The 14,419-nt window shown below is 38.9% G+C and overlaps 1 protein-coding gene across 1 annotated transcript in view; it reads right to left on the reverse strand.

The window, feature by feature from the left end:
* The window catches only part of LRRIQ1 (leucine rich repeats and IQ motif containing 1), a 725,247-nt gene that overhangs the window by 661,779 nt on the left and 49,049 nt on the right, over positions 1-14,419 (reverse strand). Inside the window, exons 6-7 of the mRNA XM_053716929.1 lie at positions 4,449-4,523; positions 1,624-2,811 (exon numbers count right to left, since the gene is read on the reverse strand). Coding sequence (XP_053572904.1) covers positions 1,624-2,811; positions 4,449-4,523 — 1,263 coding nt within the window. The remainder of the gene's footprint in view (positions 1-1,623; positions 2,812-4,448; positions 4,524-14,419) is intronic.

Below are 14,419 nucleotides of genomic sequence, written 5' to 3' on the forward strand. Positions count from 1 at the left end.
GCTTGCTTATTGATGGCTACATGTAGCCACCAGTCAGCAGGCTCTACCCAGATGCTGAAACAAAAATTGTCCAGTTCCTAAGCTTTACATTCCTGCTTTTTAAATAAAGATAGCAAGAGAATAAGGAAAATTTGATAATAGGAGTACATTAGAAAGTTGCTTAAAATTGTATGCTCTATCTGAATCATGAACAATAAAAATTTGGGTTTAGTATCCCTTTACATTTGAAGTAAATAAATTTCACTTGAAAGCAACCCATTTCTCATAATTTTTTTATATTTTTTTTATGTTTCCACTTTTTTTTTTTTTTTTTTTTTTTTTACAATTTTCAATTTTCAGCTGGATAAACTTTTATATTGAAGCACTTTATATTTTTTTCATGTCAACTTTTTGATACATTTTTCCCCCTCCTCCCTCTTCCCCTCCCATCCTATAGAACCCTCCATTAAATACCAAAAATGTCATAGGACATACAATTGCTATCTGTCTGAGCAGGTGAAAATATTGATGCGGTTTCCATTCTCTTTATTTAAGTAGAATATTTTTTAGTTTTTTGACAATGTTTTTCGAGAAATATGTATAATAATAATTGAAACTGACTAGTAGGTAATGTAGCAATTGAGTAACACATTTGTGATATAGTATTTATTGTGTAGATGTTTTGTTACTTATATGTATTCATATGAAATATTGTTGTATTATGTTCTAAATATTTTGCAGATGTTTTCTGAGGGCATTAATAAAGATGTAGAAGTGCTCAAATGTGTCTGAAACGGTTATAGAAGTTGTATGGTGTATGTCCTATGTCCCTAGGCTATGTGAGTCATGTGTACATGTTCATACTAATAGTCTATAAATAGGCTATAAAGATGCATAGTACTTACCTGTCAGCACGTTCATCTACTGTCAAGCTGCACACAACTGCATCAAGTAGATGGGCCCATCCGAGGCAGTGCAGGCACAGTGCCAAGGATCTCACAAGGAACAGCATCTACAGGCCAGGGGATTGGCAGATAAACCTGAATATCACATGGGGAGGGCTGTTGACCACACAAGGAGCAGCACACTGTAGACCAGGAGTCTGTCAGAAAATTTCCGAGAGGCCTGTGACCTTTCCTCACTGGGAAAAGTTTTTTCACTGTCTGGCTGAAAACTCCCCTCTACCATTCTGTCCTGTTTTTAGGCACTATGATAAGGAAATGGGTCTCAGATTGGTTAGAGAACCTCTCTCAATAACATGTAAATCAGCACTTATGAGTTCCCCTCACGCCATCTTGAAGGCAAAAATTTGACTGAGGGATTATGGGAAGTGAGAGGGATAAAAGCTCTGGAATGTAGGGGTGTTTTTGCCTAATCCCAGCGGACTTGAGTTTAACCGCTTAAAGACCAGTGACGTACCCTGTATGTTGCTGGTCTTTCTATGGGGATTGCGTAATCAAAAGTGCCCTCCCCCGGGATCCATGCTATTATAAAAAAAGAAAACCCTTAACAACTGGCGACGTACATGGTATGTCACGGTCGTTAAGGGGTTAATCCAACGTGTTGTCTTGTGGTATCTCACATTCTTGTGAGAAAAAAAACAAACTATTTGCAAACTGTTCAAAATAAAAGGAATTCAAATACCTGTTTTAAGCTGTGCCATGGTGTATTTTGAAGAATGATACTTTCATGTATCGCAGGAAGCTTCCTTGCTGCTGAGCTTTTACGCTGCTTTGTTTTTCTAAGAACCTTTTTTCTCTGATTCCCCTTTAAAATTTTGAACCACGGTTTGCAACTTTTCATCCATGCAAGTCGTATTTCTTCAATATTGTCAGGAAGTACAAAAGACTTTGTTGAAACAGACACCAAAACCTTACTCTGTGCAGTTTGAGAGGTTTCTTGTGAATTTTGAGAAATTTCCTCCTGTGATGGAGTGACGTTTGGAGTCTTGGTAACAAGGGACATCTCAGGGTCATTTTCTTTGTTATATGACGATGTTGGTGTTTCAGATTCTTGTAAATACATTGTATCAGATTCTGTGCATTTGTTTTCACCTACAGTTTGAACAGATCCTACAAACACCTGATGCTCTTCTTTCAATTCAAAATCTGGCGCACAGCTATCTACATATGTGCTACTGTTCATGTTTTTTATATTTATTTTCTTTGTTTGGATATTAGTAGAATCCACACCCTCTGTAAGTATTTTAATGCCACCATTAACTACATGTTTTCCCTCACTTTGTTTAATTTCTTCTTCTCTTATTTCTTCATTTCTTTTTAGTTCCAGAACAATATTTGTTTTCAGGGTCACTTCATTACTTTGAATTTCATGTGTATTCTGGTGGACAGTGCTATTTTCCAATATCTTATTTCTTTTTTCTATCTTTTCTTCCTGCTTAAAGACTTTTTCTTTCTCAAGTCTCTTTTTTTCCTCTTCCTTCTTTTTCTCATATTGTTTTCGTCTCATTTCTTGTTTTAAACATTCTTGCTTTTCTGCTTCTGCTATTTTCCTTTTCTCCATCTCTTCTTTTTGTTTTTTCTCTTCTTCTTTTTGTTTCCTTTCTTCTAGTTTACGTTTTATTTTAGCTTCCATTTCTTTCTTTTCTTCCTCCATTTTGAGTTGCAATTCTCTCTTCTTTTTCCTCTCTTCTTTTCTTTCCTTTAAAATAGGTGCGTACTCTTTATATATATGAAAAGCTCGGAATTTGGCCTGAATTTTAATAGCAGAATTATGTTGTATTTCCTCCAAATGTTTCTTTGCTTTAGTCTTCTGTTCCTCAAAAATATTCCTCTCTTTCTCTATATCTGCTTGAAGTTTGTTAATTAAGCCCTGTAAATACAGATACGCAAAAATCATTAACAAAAACTTCAACTACAGAAAAATAATTAAGATAAAAAAGACAGAAACTTATAATTTGTTAAATGCTAGCTCATGTAATCATCTTGTTTACTAAAATGTTGGCTACCATTTAGTCATTAATAATTCATTAATAAAATAAAACCTCATTCTAAAAAAATACACCGACATGCACTAGTTCCTGCTGCTGATCTTACTTTATATTGCATATGGTTTCAGCCTTAGCATAAAATAAATCAGAAATGCATAAATCAAACTACTTTACTGACTCCTGTTACAAAGTGTTAGATACCACAATATCCACCCAAACTAAACAAACACTGCACATGCACATAAACATATACAATTTTACAAAATAAAGAAACCTAAACAATTGAATGCCAGGATTTAAAGTTCCAAATCAGAAATAATATTTTATTTTTTGACTAATTTCTGAAATTCTATACGTTTAAATGCTTTGATCAGGCACTTATTCAATGACCAACTTACATTAAATGCCAAATTATGAAGGAACATGGCACTTCATTACAAGTACAGTAGTGCACATTGCACCAATACCAATACAAAAATAATCTTGTGCTCCAAATCCTTTTTGAAACAGAATTCAGCGCCTTTTAGGTGCAATGTGTATGCGCACATAGCTCAGTCCTCTCTGAGAATTGTAGTTTTCCAGTATGATTGCACTTACTACTGGGCCACAACCCCTATTAGCTTTTATTAGTTGCTCAGAAGTCTAAGGGGCCAATTTGGAGTGCTCCAGGACCTCCAAAGTCAGGCCAACTTTTTCCAGGTACCAGTAGCATTCAGATTCCTGGGAAAAAGTGAGGCTTGTTATGTATAACTGACTTGAGTGTCAATTAAAGATCTGAACTTCAACAAAGCAGTGAAATTAGCTATATTGGGCTTGATTACAAGTGAAGATCTAATTTATTGACCCATTTGCGGGCGTGCAATAACTAACCAGCCATTACAAGTGATCAGATCTCTGGTTAATTTTATAAATATGCCCCCAAAATACAGTGTAGTGTATTTTATTAAAAAATAAAAAAATTGTACCATTTTTTTTTTATAAAATAACTGCACTAGGCAGTATTTTGAAAGGTAAAGTTGGGGGGAGTGGGGTGTAAGAAAAAAACGGCAAAAGTAAAAAGTTCCTTTACATTGCGGTCTATGGGAACTGTGTGTTCCCTGTAAATATAAATGTATATAATCATATACATATATATTTATATTTGCTGCCATCGCTGTGCTACTTACCCCCTTTTGCTGCACTTAGGTTCTGATGCCGTCTCTGACAGCATCAGAACGAGGATCCCATTGGAGCTTATGGAAACGCACTCTTATGAGCGCAATGTTTCCAAGCAATGCGAACGTGAGCGCGCATTCACATTGTACTTGTAATACCAGCGCACATTAGCGTGTGCTGTTATTACTCAGCGGAGCACTAATATTGCAAACAATATTTAGCGCTCCACTAGTAATCTGGCCCATTGTGAGCTATATTTACCCTTTACCATGGTAGGCTGAATGTTTTTATATTGCACTGCTTGGTATGGCCCCAAAACCATACCTCAATAAATGATAACATATTAGCCTATCCCTTAACAAACCTCATGTTTTTTTAGATCTTCTGCCAACGCTTCATTATTTTTCTTCATTTCTTCATCTATTGTCTCCTGTTGTTGCTACAAAACAAAGTTTTTTTAATTATCTAATGAAATCATTTTTTTTCCTTTTCACAAAAAACGGAGGTAAACCAAACAAGAGATAACTAACGAATTACAATATATATTTCTATATACAGGGGGAAAATATGTTGGATTATAGCATTTTTGCATTTCTTGGCTGCTATGTTTGCATTTGATAAAGTTGCTGATGTGACACTGAAACGTCATGTTCCTTTTTAACTTTCAGACTGAGGAAGGGGAGAGTTACCCAAAACGTCACAAGATTAAAACAGTGCATTTGAAAAGACCAGCGAGTGTCAGCGTTTTGCTTCTCTGATATACTGGGTTGAATAATGATTTTTATTAATAACCTTGTGCTGGTTACGGTTGACTTTTAAAGTCTCTTTCCCTCGTTGTAGGAAGACCTATTTTTATATTTTTTCAATTTTGTGATTTGCCACCCCCTGCATATACAAACACACACATAGTACAGTGCAAACATTTTAGACAGGTGTGAAAAAAAATGCTGTAAAATAAAAATACTTTCAAAAATAGAAATGTTAATAGTTTATTTTTATCGATTAACAAAATGCAAATAAATATAAATCAAATCAATATTTGGTCTGACCACCATTTGCATTTAAAAAAGGCATCAAATCTAAGTACACTTGCGCAAAGTCAGGGATTTTGTATGCATATAGTTAGGTACATAATTACACAATCATACCAATGTTTATCTAACAAGGTGAGGTTCTTGAAGACTGTAATGTCAAACATCAGGACTATCTCACCCCAAATAGAGTAACAAAAGGCTATCATCATGTGCAAACCAATGTATTAAATGTCAAAAGTCAAACCCTGATCTGAAACACTTTTCTGGGATAGCCAAAAAGTTAAGCAAATGTGGGCCAGAATTAATTACTGGCTCAAATGTATTGGCCCTTAACTATCTATCGGCTTAAGACAAAAAAAAAAAAAATTGGAGTGTCCTCAGCTCAACAGGAAAATGTAGCCATTTTTAAATATGGTAATCCTAATTACTTGAAAAGCTCTACTCCAAAATATTTTTATTACAACTACTTAAAGGGACAGTCAAGTCCAAAAAAAACTTTCATGATTTAAATAGGGCATGCAATTTTAAACAACTTCCCAATTTACTTTTATCACCAATTTTGTTTGTTTGGTATTCTTAGTTGAAAGCTAAACCTAGGAGGTTCATATGCTAATTTCTTAGACCTTGAAGACTGCCTCTAATCTGAATACATTTTGACCATTAGAGAGCATTAGTTAACATGTTTCATATAGATAACATTGAGCTCATGCACGTAAAGTGACCTAGGAGTGAGCACTGATTGGCTAAACTGCATGTCTGTCAAAAGAACTGAAATAAGGGGGCAGTCAGCAGAGGCTTACATACAAAATAATTACAGAGGTAAAATGTGTATTATTATAACTGTGTTGGATATGCAAAACTGGGGAATGGGTAATAAAGGGATTATCTTTCTTTTTAAACAACAACAATTCTGGTGTTGACTGTCCCTTTAAGAAATAATCGGATACTTTAGTAATTCCAGGACCCATATATTAGTTGGGGAAAAAACTAGAGGGGGCGGAGCCTGATCTCAAAGTGGCAAGACACGTCTCTGTGAAGCTCCTAGAGCTAGAACGACATTTAAGCATCTAAATACAGCAAATACTCTCTACTCTACACCTCTAGTAAAGATTTTTCGGCTGAGTATTGACAGGAGCTAGAAGCAGATGAACTGACGGTGTCTCAGCCTATGCTCTTTGAGACAGCTATGCAATTGATCTCTGCATGGGCCCTGTAGCCATCTTGTTCTATACCTTGATTCAACACCATGTGGATTCCAGAAATCAGGTCCTGAGCGGAGTAAAGAGCATAGGTCTGGGGCTGCTGCAATTTATCCCCCACTCCAGATTCTGGGGTCAAGATATCCTACACTAGGCTAAAAAACAGCTTATTTATCAGCCTAATTTGCTCATTGTCTCTACACGAATTAGAACATGGAGACTGCTGCATTGTTCTTAACGGAACTAGAACGTATGTTGGAATATTACCATAAGAATCTCCTACATGTGATTAGAAACGCATTCCACTTTCCCCAAGGGAATAAACAACCCAGCGAAACAACGGCTGACCTCATCTTAAACTCAAGTAATGGTGGCAGACCTCAGGGGCCCCAGCTTCTGTCACCCTAAACATTGTACCGGCAGCAAACCTCCACAGATATAGGCAGACCGGATGGCATGAAGGTACCGAGTAATATTGCTGATCTAGCCGGCTGCAATAAGGCTGAAGAGGGAGGTTCTACCAAACTTAACCGGGAGATATTAGTGTTGAGAGCGCATACAGCAGCTGCTGAGGACACTGTTTCACTTACTCTAGCTTCCCAATCAAACCTGAAGCAAGACACAGGTGGCTCCTCAAAGGCTCAACATATCGCATATAAAGCTAATGACATTGAAATGGAAGAGGATCCACCAGTGCCTGCTAGGAGAACTCATCAGAGGGAACGTTCATCTGTTCACCCGGCAAACATATAATTTCCTCCGAAAAGATGGACATTTCAACTGGAGGTGAGCAAGCAATATGTAATGAGCGTGGGAGGCAGTCTGGACAAACACAGCCCGCTATACCTCCATGTGATGATTTCCTTTTCAGACGCTAATCCTAACTCCATTAGGGCACACAGACTTCACCAGGAACATTATCTGCTCATCTCTGTCCCAGGGCTGACTCGCATTGGGTTAAGTTAACTGACAGTTATAAATTATCTAATTAACTTTGGCAGAGACTCTTACCTAAGGCTTTAGCTGATGCCAGTTGCGATTTAAGCTGCAGCTTTAAGTTTAATTTGTTTAATTTGTTTCTGTTTCCACTCTAAGATTATTGAGTTAGAAATCGTTGGACTGCATTATCTAAGAATAATATATTGAACCCCTCCTGCTCTGTACTCTGTGTGAGTCCCGCTAACATGAGACTGAGTTTCTGTATTTATAGACCTCGTTAATAGCTCATGAATAATTTATTGTTTATTAATATCCACAGTACTATGGTCATATCTCACACACACTATTAATTACTGCATATACTACTCTAATGTCTAAATGTAGACTCTGTGTACAATGCTTTTTTTTTTAGGGGGCTCAAGTTATTTTAAATTAGAATTTATTGCATAAAAATAATATATTGAAACCCTTTTGCTCTGCAGTAAGTCCCACTCACATAAGACTAATGTCCCATTTGCATAGTCCATGTACATAATTTATGAATACTTTATCGCTTATATACAACCACTGTGCTATGGTCCTGTCCTGGAGCTCTAATATAGTATTTTGAACAGACTCACTGCCGCCAACGGCTGTGGCGGTATGATGTCTACATTTCACATTTGTTGAATGCTCTGGTAGAGCCCTAGACACAGCTCCATAAAACAACAAAATCTACCTATGACCAAACAGGCAGGATTGTCATTGTTTTAGTTACGATGGTTATACCAATATATATATATATATATATATATATATATATATATATATATGACATAATTACAATATTGCTGTATTAACCCATCCATCTTTCTCCCCGCTGGTACCAGCTGGGTTTTAAGCTTTATTACTAATTTGTTAGCCCACTTTAGGTCTGTTACATACTAGGTTGACTTCAATTATGTTGTATAAATAAATCTCCCTGGACTATTTAGATAAATTTATTTTAAATGCAACTCCAACTTATACTTAATGTTAACATATTCTTTTGTGTGTCTTGTATTGGGATTGTACCTTATTGATTAGGTTTTATCTGTTTATACAATGTAAAATTGACATAAAATATAAAAAAAAAAAAATCATACACAGACATGGCGAGCAGGCAACAGTATGCTTCCCCCAGTTAACATTGCACAATTCACTGATTGTGCAATGTCGTGCCCTGTTTGTGTGTGATCAATCACGTGCAAGAGAGGGCTGTATATCATCAAGAGACAGGGGTTCCTAGATTTCGTCCGAAGCCGAGAACAACCTTGAAAATAAAAAGGAAAAAGCCCAAGGACACTGACCCGCAAATAGTCCACAAACCTTGCTAGAGACCGCAGGAACTAGAGACTCAACTGAGTCAACAGCCTCCAAGAGACACCGTCGCCCAGCAGTCGGTCTCCAAACAACACACCCCTTACTAAAGAAAGGAAACAAACTACCGTATTCTTCCACAAAGAAGAAAACACACAAAGAAAACATGATTGTACTTGTAAAGCGCAGCTAATCCCCCTTTAGGGACTCAAGGCGCTGCTCATTTTATCAACCTCGCAAGGAGGAAAGGCTGAGTAGACCTCACCGGGGATCGAACTTGCAACCCTCAGTTTGTTACAGTGCAGAGTAGCCACAGTGCATTAGAATACTGAGCTAGCTGCCTAGCTAGCATACAGAACTCCTAAAAAAAAAAAACTAAAAAGGGCACAAACACAGAGCAAAAAAAACAGAGAAACCGGGTCAGGCTAACAGAGACCCAACCAGTCTCATAGAAACAAGGGGAGGCAACGCCCAGACCCCAGAAAAACAGTAACCACGGGATAAGGCCAGGAGTCTGAAACAGAGAGAGGATCTTCCCCTAACACAGTGCAATCGCACTCTAGAAAGCAACTGAAGACGAAGGTCCCCAAGTCGCAAAAAGGTAGCTCAGAATACCGAAATATTCAGAAACGAAACTTCGTGCAGCAAGCTCAGATAGGTCTGATGAACAGCACCTGAAGCAAAAACACTGCACGCTGCACTCATCTAAAAATGACTCTGCAACTCAAATACTTGCAGGGCAAGTAGAAAGCAGCTGAAGATAGGATCCTTCAGATTTTCTAAGTATCCACTAACCAGCGGATAACGTTGCAGGCTATCTAAGAGCCGCCAGTCCTTCCCACAAATCTTGAACGTGGAGAAAGGAGAAACCTCAAAGAGGCTTACCGTACCTCGAATGCTCCGATGACGAAATAGCAGAGAAACAGATCTCAGATCCTGCTCCAACACCGGACCAGCCCAAGCAAAGACCCCAACCACAAGCCCCAAGGGAATGGAAAGAAAAAGGGGGGACTCACTCCCGAACCAGTCCACAGGGTCATAAGTCTCCAGACATCCAAGAAGGATCCAAGACAACCCGGGAATCCGGGGAACGGGTACAGGACTAACTTGTAATTCCAAGCCCAAAGGGAAGAGAACACCCTTGGCCGGAGATCAACACCCCCCCAACAAGGTGCTAGGCCGCGACAAAGTCAAGCAATTTCTCTAGAGCTCAAAGGCCCCAAGGGCAACATAAGGGAAATGAGAACGAGAACAGATTCACTCGAAAGAGAGAGTAGAAAATAAAAACTATTCTCCATAATCCTTTCAGATTAACGTTCCAGAGGACCACACCCAAGGGAGAAGAATGCAAAGCATCCCAAACCCATGCAGAAAAACATCCCTTAACCCCTTAACGACCGACGACGTATGCCATACGTCCTCAAAAAAAAAGCACTTAACGACCGAGGACGTATGGCATACGTCGTCGGTTTAACAGAGCACTGGAAGCGATCGAAATCGCTTCCAGCTGCTCTAACAGTATTGCAGGCTTGCCTTGATGTCTAGGCATCCTGCAATACTGTTCCCGAGTGCCGGGACCGGATTGATCACTCCCCCACGAGTGATCACTTCCGGTTTCGCTCCACGTGGAGCCCGGCAGTGTTTCAGAGCATCGGAAGCGATCGGACACGTTTCCGATGCTCTGCTTGTGTGCTAAGTGCCTCGGTGGGTCGAGGCACTTAGTTATAAAATGAAAGTAAAAAATAAAAAAAAAAAAAACGTTTAAAATATAAAAAAAGCCCTAAATAGCCCCCCCCCTCCCCCTTCACTAGGCATCCAAGATGGCGATGCCCAGTGCATCATGGGGCCTCTGGGGGTGTCCCTAGCCTGCATCATCATAGGGGCAAGCTAGGGTCACCCAATCTGAGCCTCCCACCCTAAAAAAAAAAAATAATAATAAAATACCCCATTTGTCTGATCATGTCAATATTTGTAAATATTGACTATGATCAGTGTGGATCTCCCTCCCTCTCCTCACTTGCCATTTTGTTGGAGAGAGAGAGAGACCTGTATTTAGCAGAGAGAGAGATTTATTTCTTTTATTTGTTAAAAAATATAGAACCAAAGGCTCTTTTCAGAGCCATTAACCCATAGCTTGCCAGTGATCACTATATATCACTGGCAGTAACATAGGTGCACTTTTTTTTGCTGCATTTTGCTGTCTGTGCATTTTTTTAGGGGTTAATTTTGTTGTTGTAATTTTTTAAAAACCCAAAGGCTCTTTTCAGAAACATTTAGTTAATTTAATTTAATTTTCAGAGCCATTAACCCCTAGCTTGCCAGTGATCACTATATATCACTGGCAGTAGCATAGGTGCACTTTTTTTTGCTGCATTTTGCTGTCTGTGCATTTTTTTAGGGGTTAATTTTGTTGTTGTAATTTTTTAAAAACCCAAAGGCTCTTTTCAGAAACATTTAGTTAATTTAATTTAATTTTCAGAGCCATTAACCCCTAGCTTGCCAGTGATCGCTATAAATCACTGGCAGTTTGCATAGCTGTACTTTTTTGCTGTCTGTGCATTTTTTTAGGGGTTAATTTTGTTGTTGTAATTTTTTAAAAACCCAAAGGCTCTTTTCAGAAACATTTAGTTAATTTAATTTAATTTTCAGAGCCATTAACCTCTAGCTTGCCAGTGATCGCTATAAATCACTGGCAGTAGCATAGCTGAGTTGCATAGCTGTACTTTTTTGCTGTCTGTGCATTTTTTTAGGGGTTAATTTTGTTGTTGTAATTTTTTAAAAACCCAAAGGCTCTTTTCAGAAACATTTAGTTAATTTAATTTAATTTTCAGAGCCATTAACCTCTAGCTTGCCAGTGATCGCTATAAATCACTGGCAGTAGCATAGCTGTACTTTTTTGCTAGTTAATTTAGTTAATTTAATTTTTTTTAGTAATTTTTTTCTGTGACAGATACAAAAATGTCACAGAAAAGATATAGTGCTGAGGAGGCGTATGCCATCCTTGCGTCAGAGTCAGATGCCTCTATTTCTGACTCAGACCCCAATTTTGACCCTGCCATGTGCTCAGATACATCACTAGATGCAGTCTCAACTGATAGTGATGTATCTGTGGCTGCTAGCCCCCCTGCTAGCCCCCCTGCCAGAAGGAGGCGTGTTGCTGCCATTGCTGCTGAAGAGTGGGTAACGCCTCATCTCCAGAGGCCAGATATCCCACCCTTCACAGCAAATGCTGGCATAAATATAGATGTGGCAGGTTTTAGCCCCCAGCAGTTTCTGGAAGTGTTTCTGGGCGATGATATATTGGGGAACATTGTCGCCCAAACTAATTTATATGCCCATCAGTTCCGTGCTGCAAAGCCTGGAACATATTTGGCAAAGCAGCAATGGGCCCCCATCAATGTGCCAGAATTCAAAAAATTCTGGGCATTGACTATGCTGATGGGCATCATAAAGAAACCCTCCATTCGCTCCTACTGGAGTACTAGCCCCATCTGCTCTACCCCCATTTTCTCCCAGACTATGTCGAGGAAGAGGTATGAAATGATTCTGCATTTCATGCACTTCAGCGACAACAGCCTGTGCCCCCCTAGGGAGCATCCCCAATTTGACAGGCTGCATAAAATCCGCCCCCTGATAACCCACTTTTCTGCCAGGTTTGCAGAGGCTTATACACCTGGAAGGAATATATGCGTTGATGAATCCCTAATGAAGTATAAGGGAAGGCTGGGATTCAAGCAGTATATTCCTTCCAAACGCTCCAGATATGGGGTAAAGGTGTATAAGCTCTGTGACAGCGAGACTGGGTATACTCAGGCCTTCCGGGTGTATGAGGGAAAGGATAGCCACCTTGACCCTCCAGGTTGCCCAGAACATATGGGAACCACTGGCAAGATTGTCTGGGACCTGATATTACCCCTAATGAACAAAGGGTATCACTTGTACTTAGACAATTTTTATACAAGTGTCCTTTTGTTCAAGCTACTGTATTGCTTTGATACAGTAGCTTGCGGTACAATTAAAAAGAACCGCGCAGGTTTCCCAGGACAGCTTGTTCGCACCCGGCTACGAAGGGGGGAGACCTCAGCTCTGCGCCAAGAGGAGCTGTTGGCACTGAAGTACAGAGACAAGAAGGATGTATACCTTCTTACCACCATCCACACAGAGAGGACGGTGGCGGTTTCTGTACGTGGCAGAGCTGAGATCATAAGGAAGCCAGTGTGCATCAAGTCTTATAACCGGCATATGGGTGGGGTTGATCTGGCTGATCAGCTGCTGCAGCCCTACCTAATTATGCAGAAGACAAGGGCCTGGTACAAAAAGGTTGCAATTTACCTAATGCAGATTGCAACCCACAACGCTTTTTTGTTGTTCAAAAAAGCAAACCCCAGAGTTAAAAAGACTTTTTTACAGTTTCAGCTCCAGATTATTACGGGGATTTTGTACCATGATGCACCTGCTCCCCGGGCGGTGATGGGAGAGAGCAGAGTTGGGGCTACCCATTTTATTTTTAAAATCCCCCCTACTGCCACAAAGCAGAAACCACAAAAAAATGCAGAGTCTGTACCAAGAGGGGGAAGAGAAGGGACACCATATAATACTGTCCTGATTGCCCTGGACAGCCTGCACTCTGCATTGGGGACTGCTTCAAGCGGTACCATACAATGGTCAATTTTTAAAAAAATAAATACATTTGCTGTTACATATATATATATATATTTTTTTTGGTTATGTTTACAGTTAGATGTTTTTTTGGTTTTTTTACTTTTACTGTGCCAGATTTTTACATTTCACTACTCTATTTTTTTCTAAAATTGGGCCTGTTTTTTTTTTAACCAAAACCCCTGTCAAACCTATGCATGGGGGACATAGGTGTTCTCAGGGTGCCTTGCAGAAAACAACTTGAAGTATGTTTTTGTAATAACTTACAACAGTCTCTCCTAAATTATAGTCAAAAAGCAATGTGTCTGTAAAAATGAAAATTGAAAAATTACCACCATACACTTTCTCCAATTTTTTGGGCTAAAACGGTTGCTTCAAAGGCATCAAAGCACACCATATACAATACCTTGGGGTGTCAACATTTAAAAAATATACACTTTGAATGCAATAAATAAAAGTGGGGTATGCGATAGGCCCCAAACTAAAGATAGGCCTATCAGAAGAAATACTCTCATTTTTAATAACTAAAATCACAAGTCATAAAATTGTAACATAACCTTCCCAAAATCCTGGCAAACCTATGCATGGGGGGCATAGGTGTACTCAGGGTGCCTTGCAGAAAACAACCTGAAGTATTCTTTTGCAATAACTTACAACAATCTCTCCTAAATCATAGTCAAAAAGCAATGTGTCTGTAAAAATGAAAATTGAAAAATTACCACCATATACTTTCTCCAATTTTTTGGGCTAAAACGGTTGCTTCAAAGGCATCAAAGCACACCATATACAATACCTTGGGGTGTCAACATTTAAAAAATATACACTTTGAATGCAATAAATAAAAGTGGGGTATGCGATAGGCCCCAAACTAAAGATAGGCCTATCAGAAGAAATACTCTCATTTTTAATAACTAAAATCACAAGTCATAAAATTGTAACATAACCTTCCCAAAATCCTGGCAAACCTATGCATGGGGGGCATAGGTGTACTCAGGGTGCCTTGCAGAAAACAACCTGAAGTATTCTTTTGCAATAACTTACAACAATCTCTCCTAAATCATAGTCAAAAAGCAATGTGTCTGTAAAAATGAAAATTGAAAAATTACCACCATATACTTTCTCCAATTTTTTGGGCTAAAACGGTTGCTTCAAAGGCATCAAAGCAC

The sequence above is a fragment of the Bombina bombina genome, chromosome 6 (genome assembly GCF_027579735.1).
Source record: "Bombina bombina isolate aBomBom1 chromosome 6, aBomBom1.pri, whole genome shotgun sequence".
In the NCBI taxonomy this organism is placed as follows: Eukaryota; Metazoa; Chordata; class Amphibia; order Anura; family Bombinatoridae; genus Bombina; species Bombina bombina.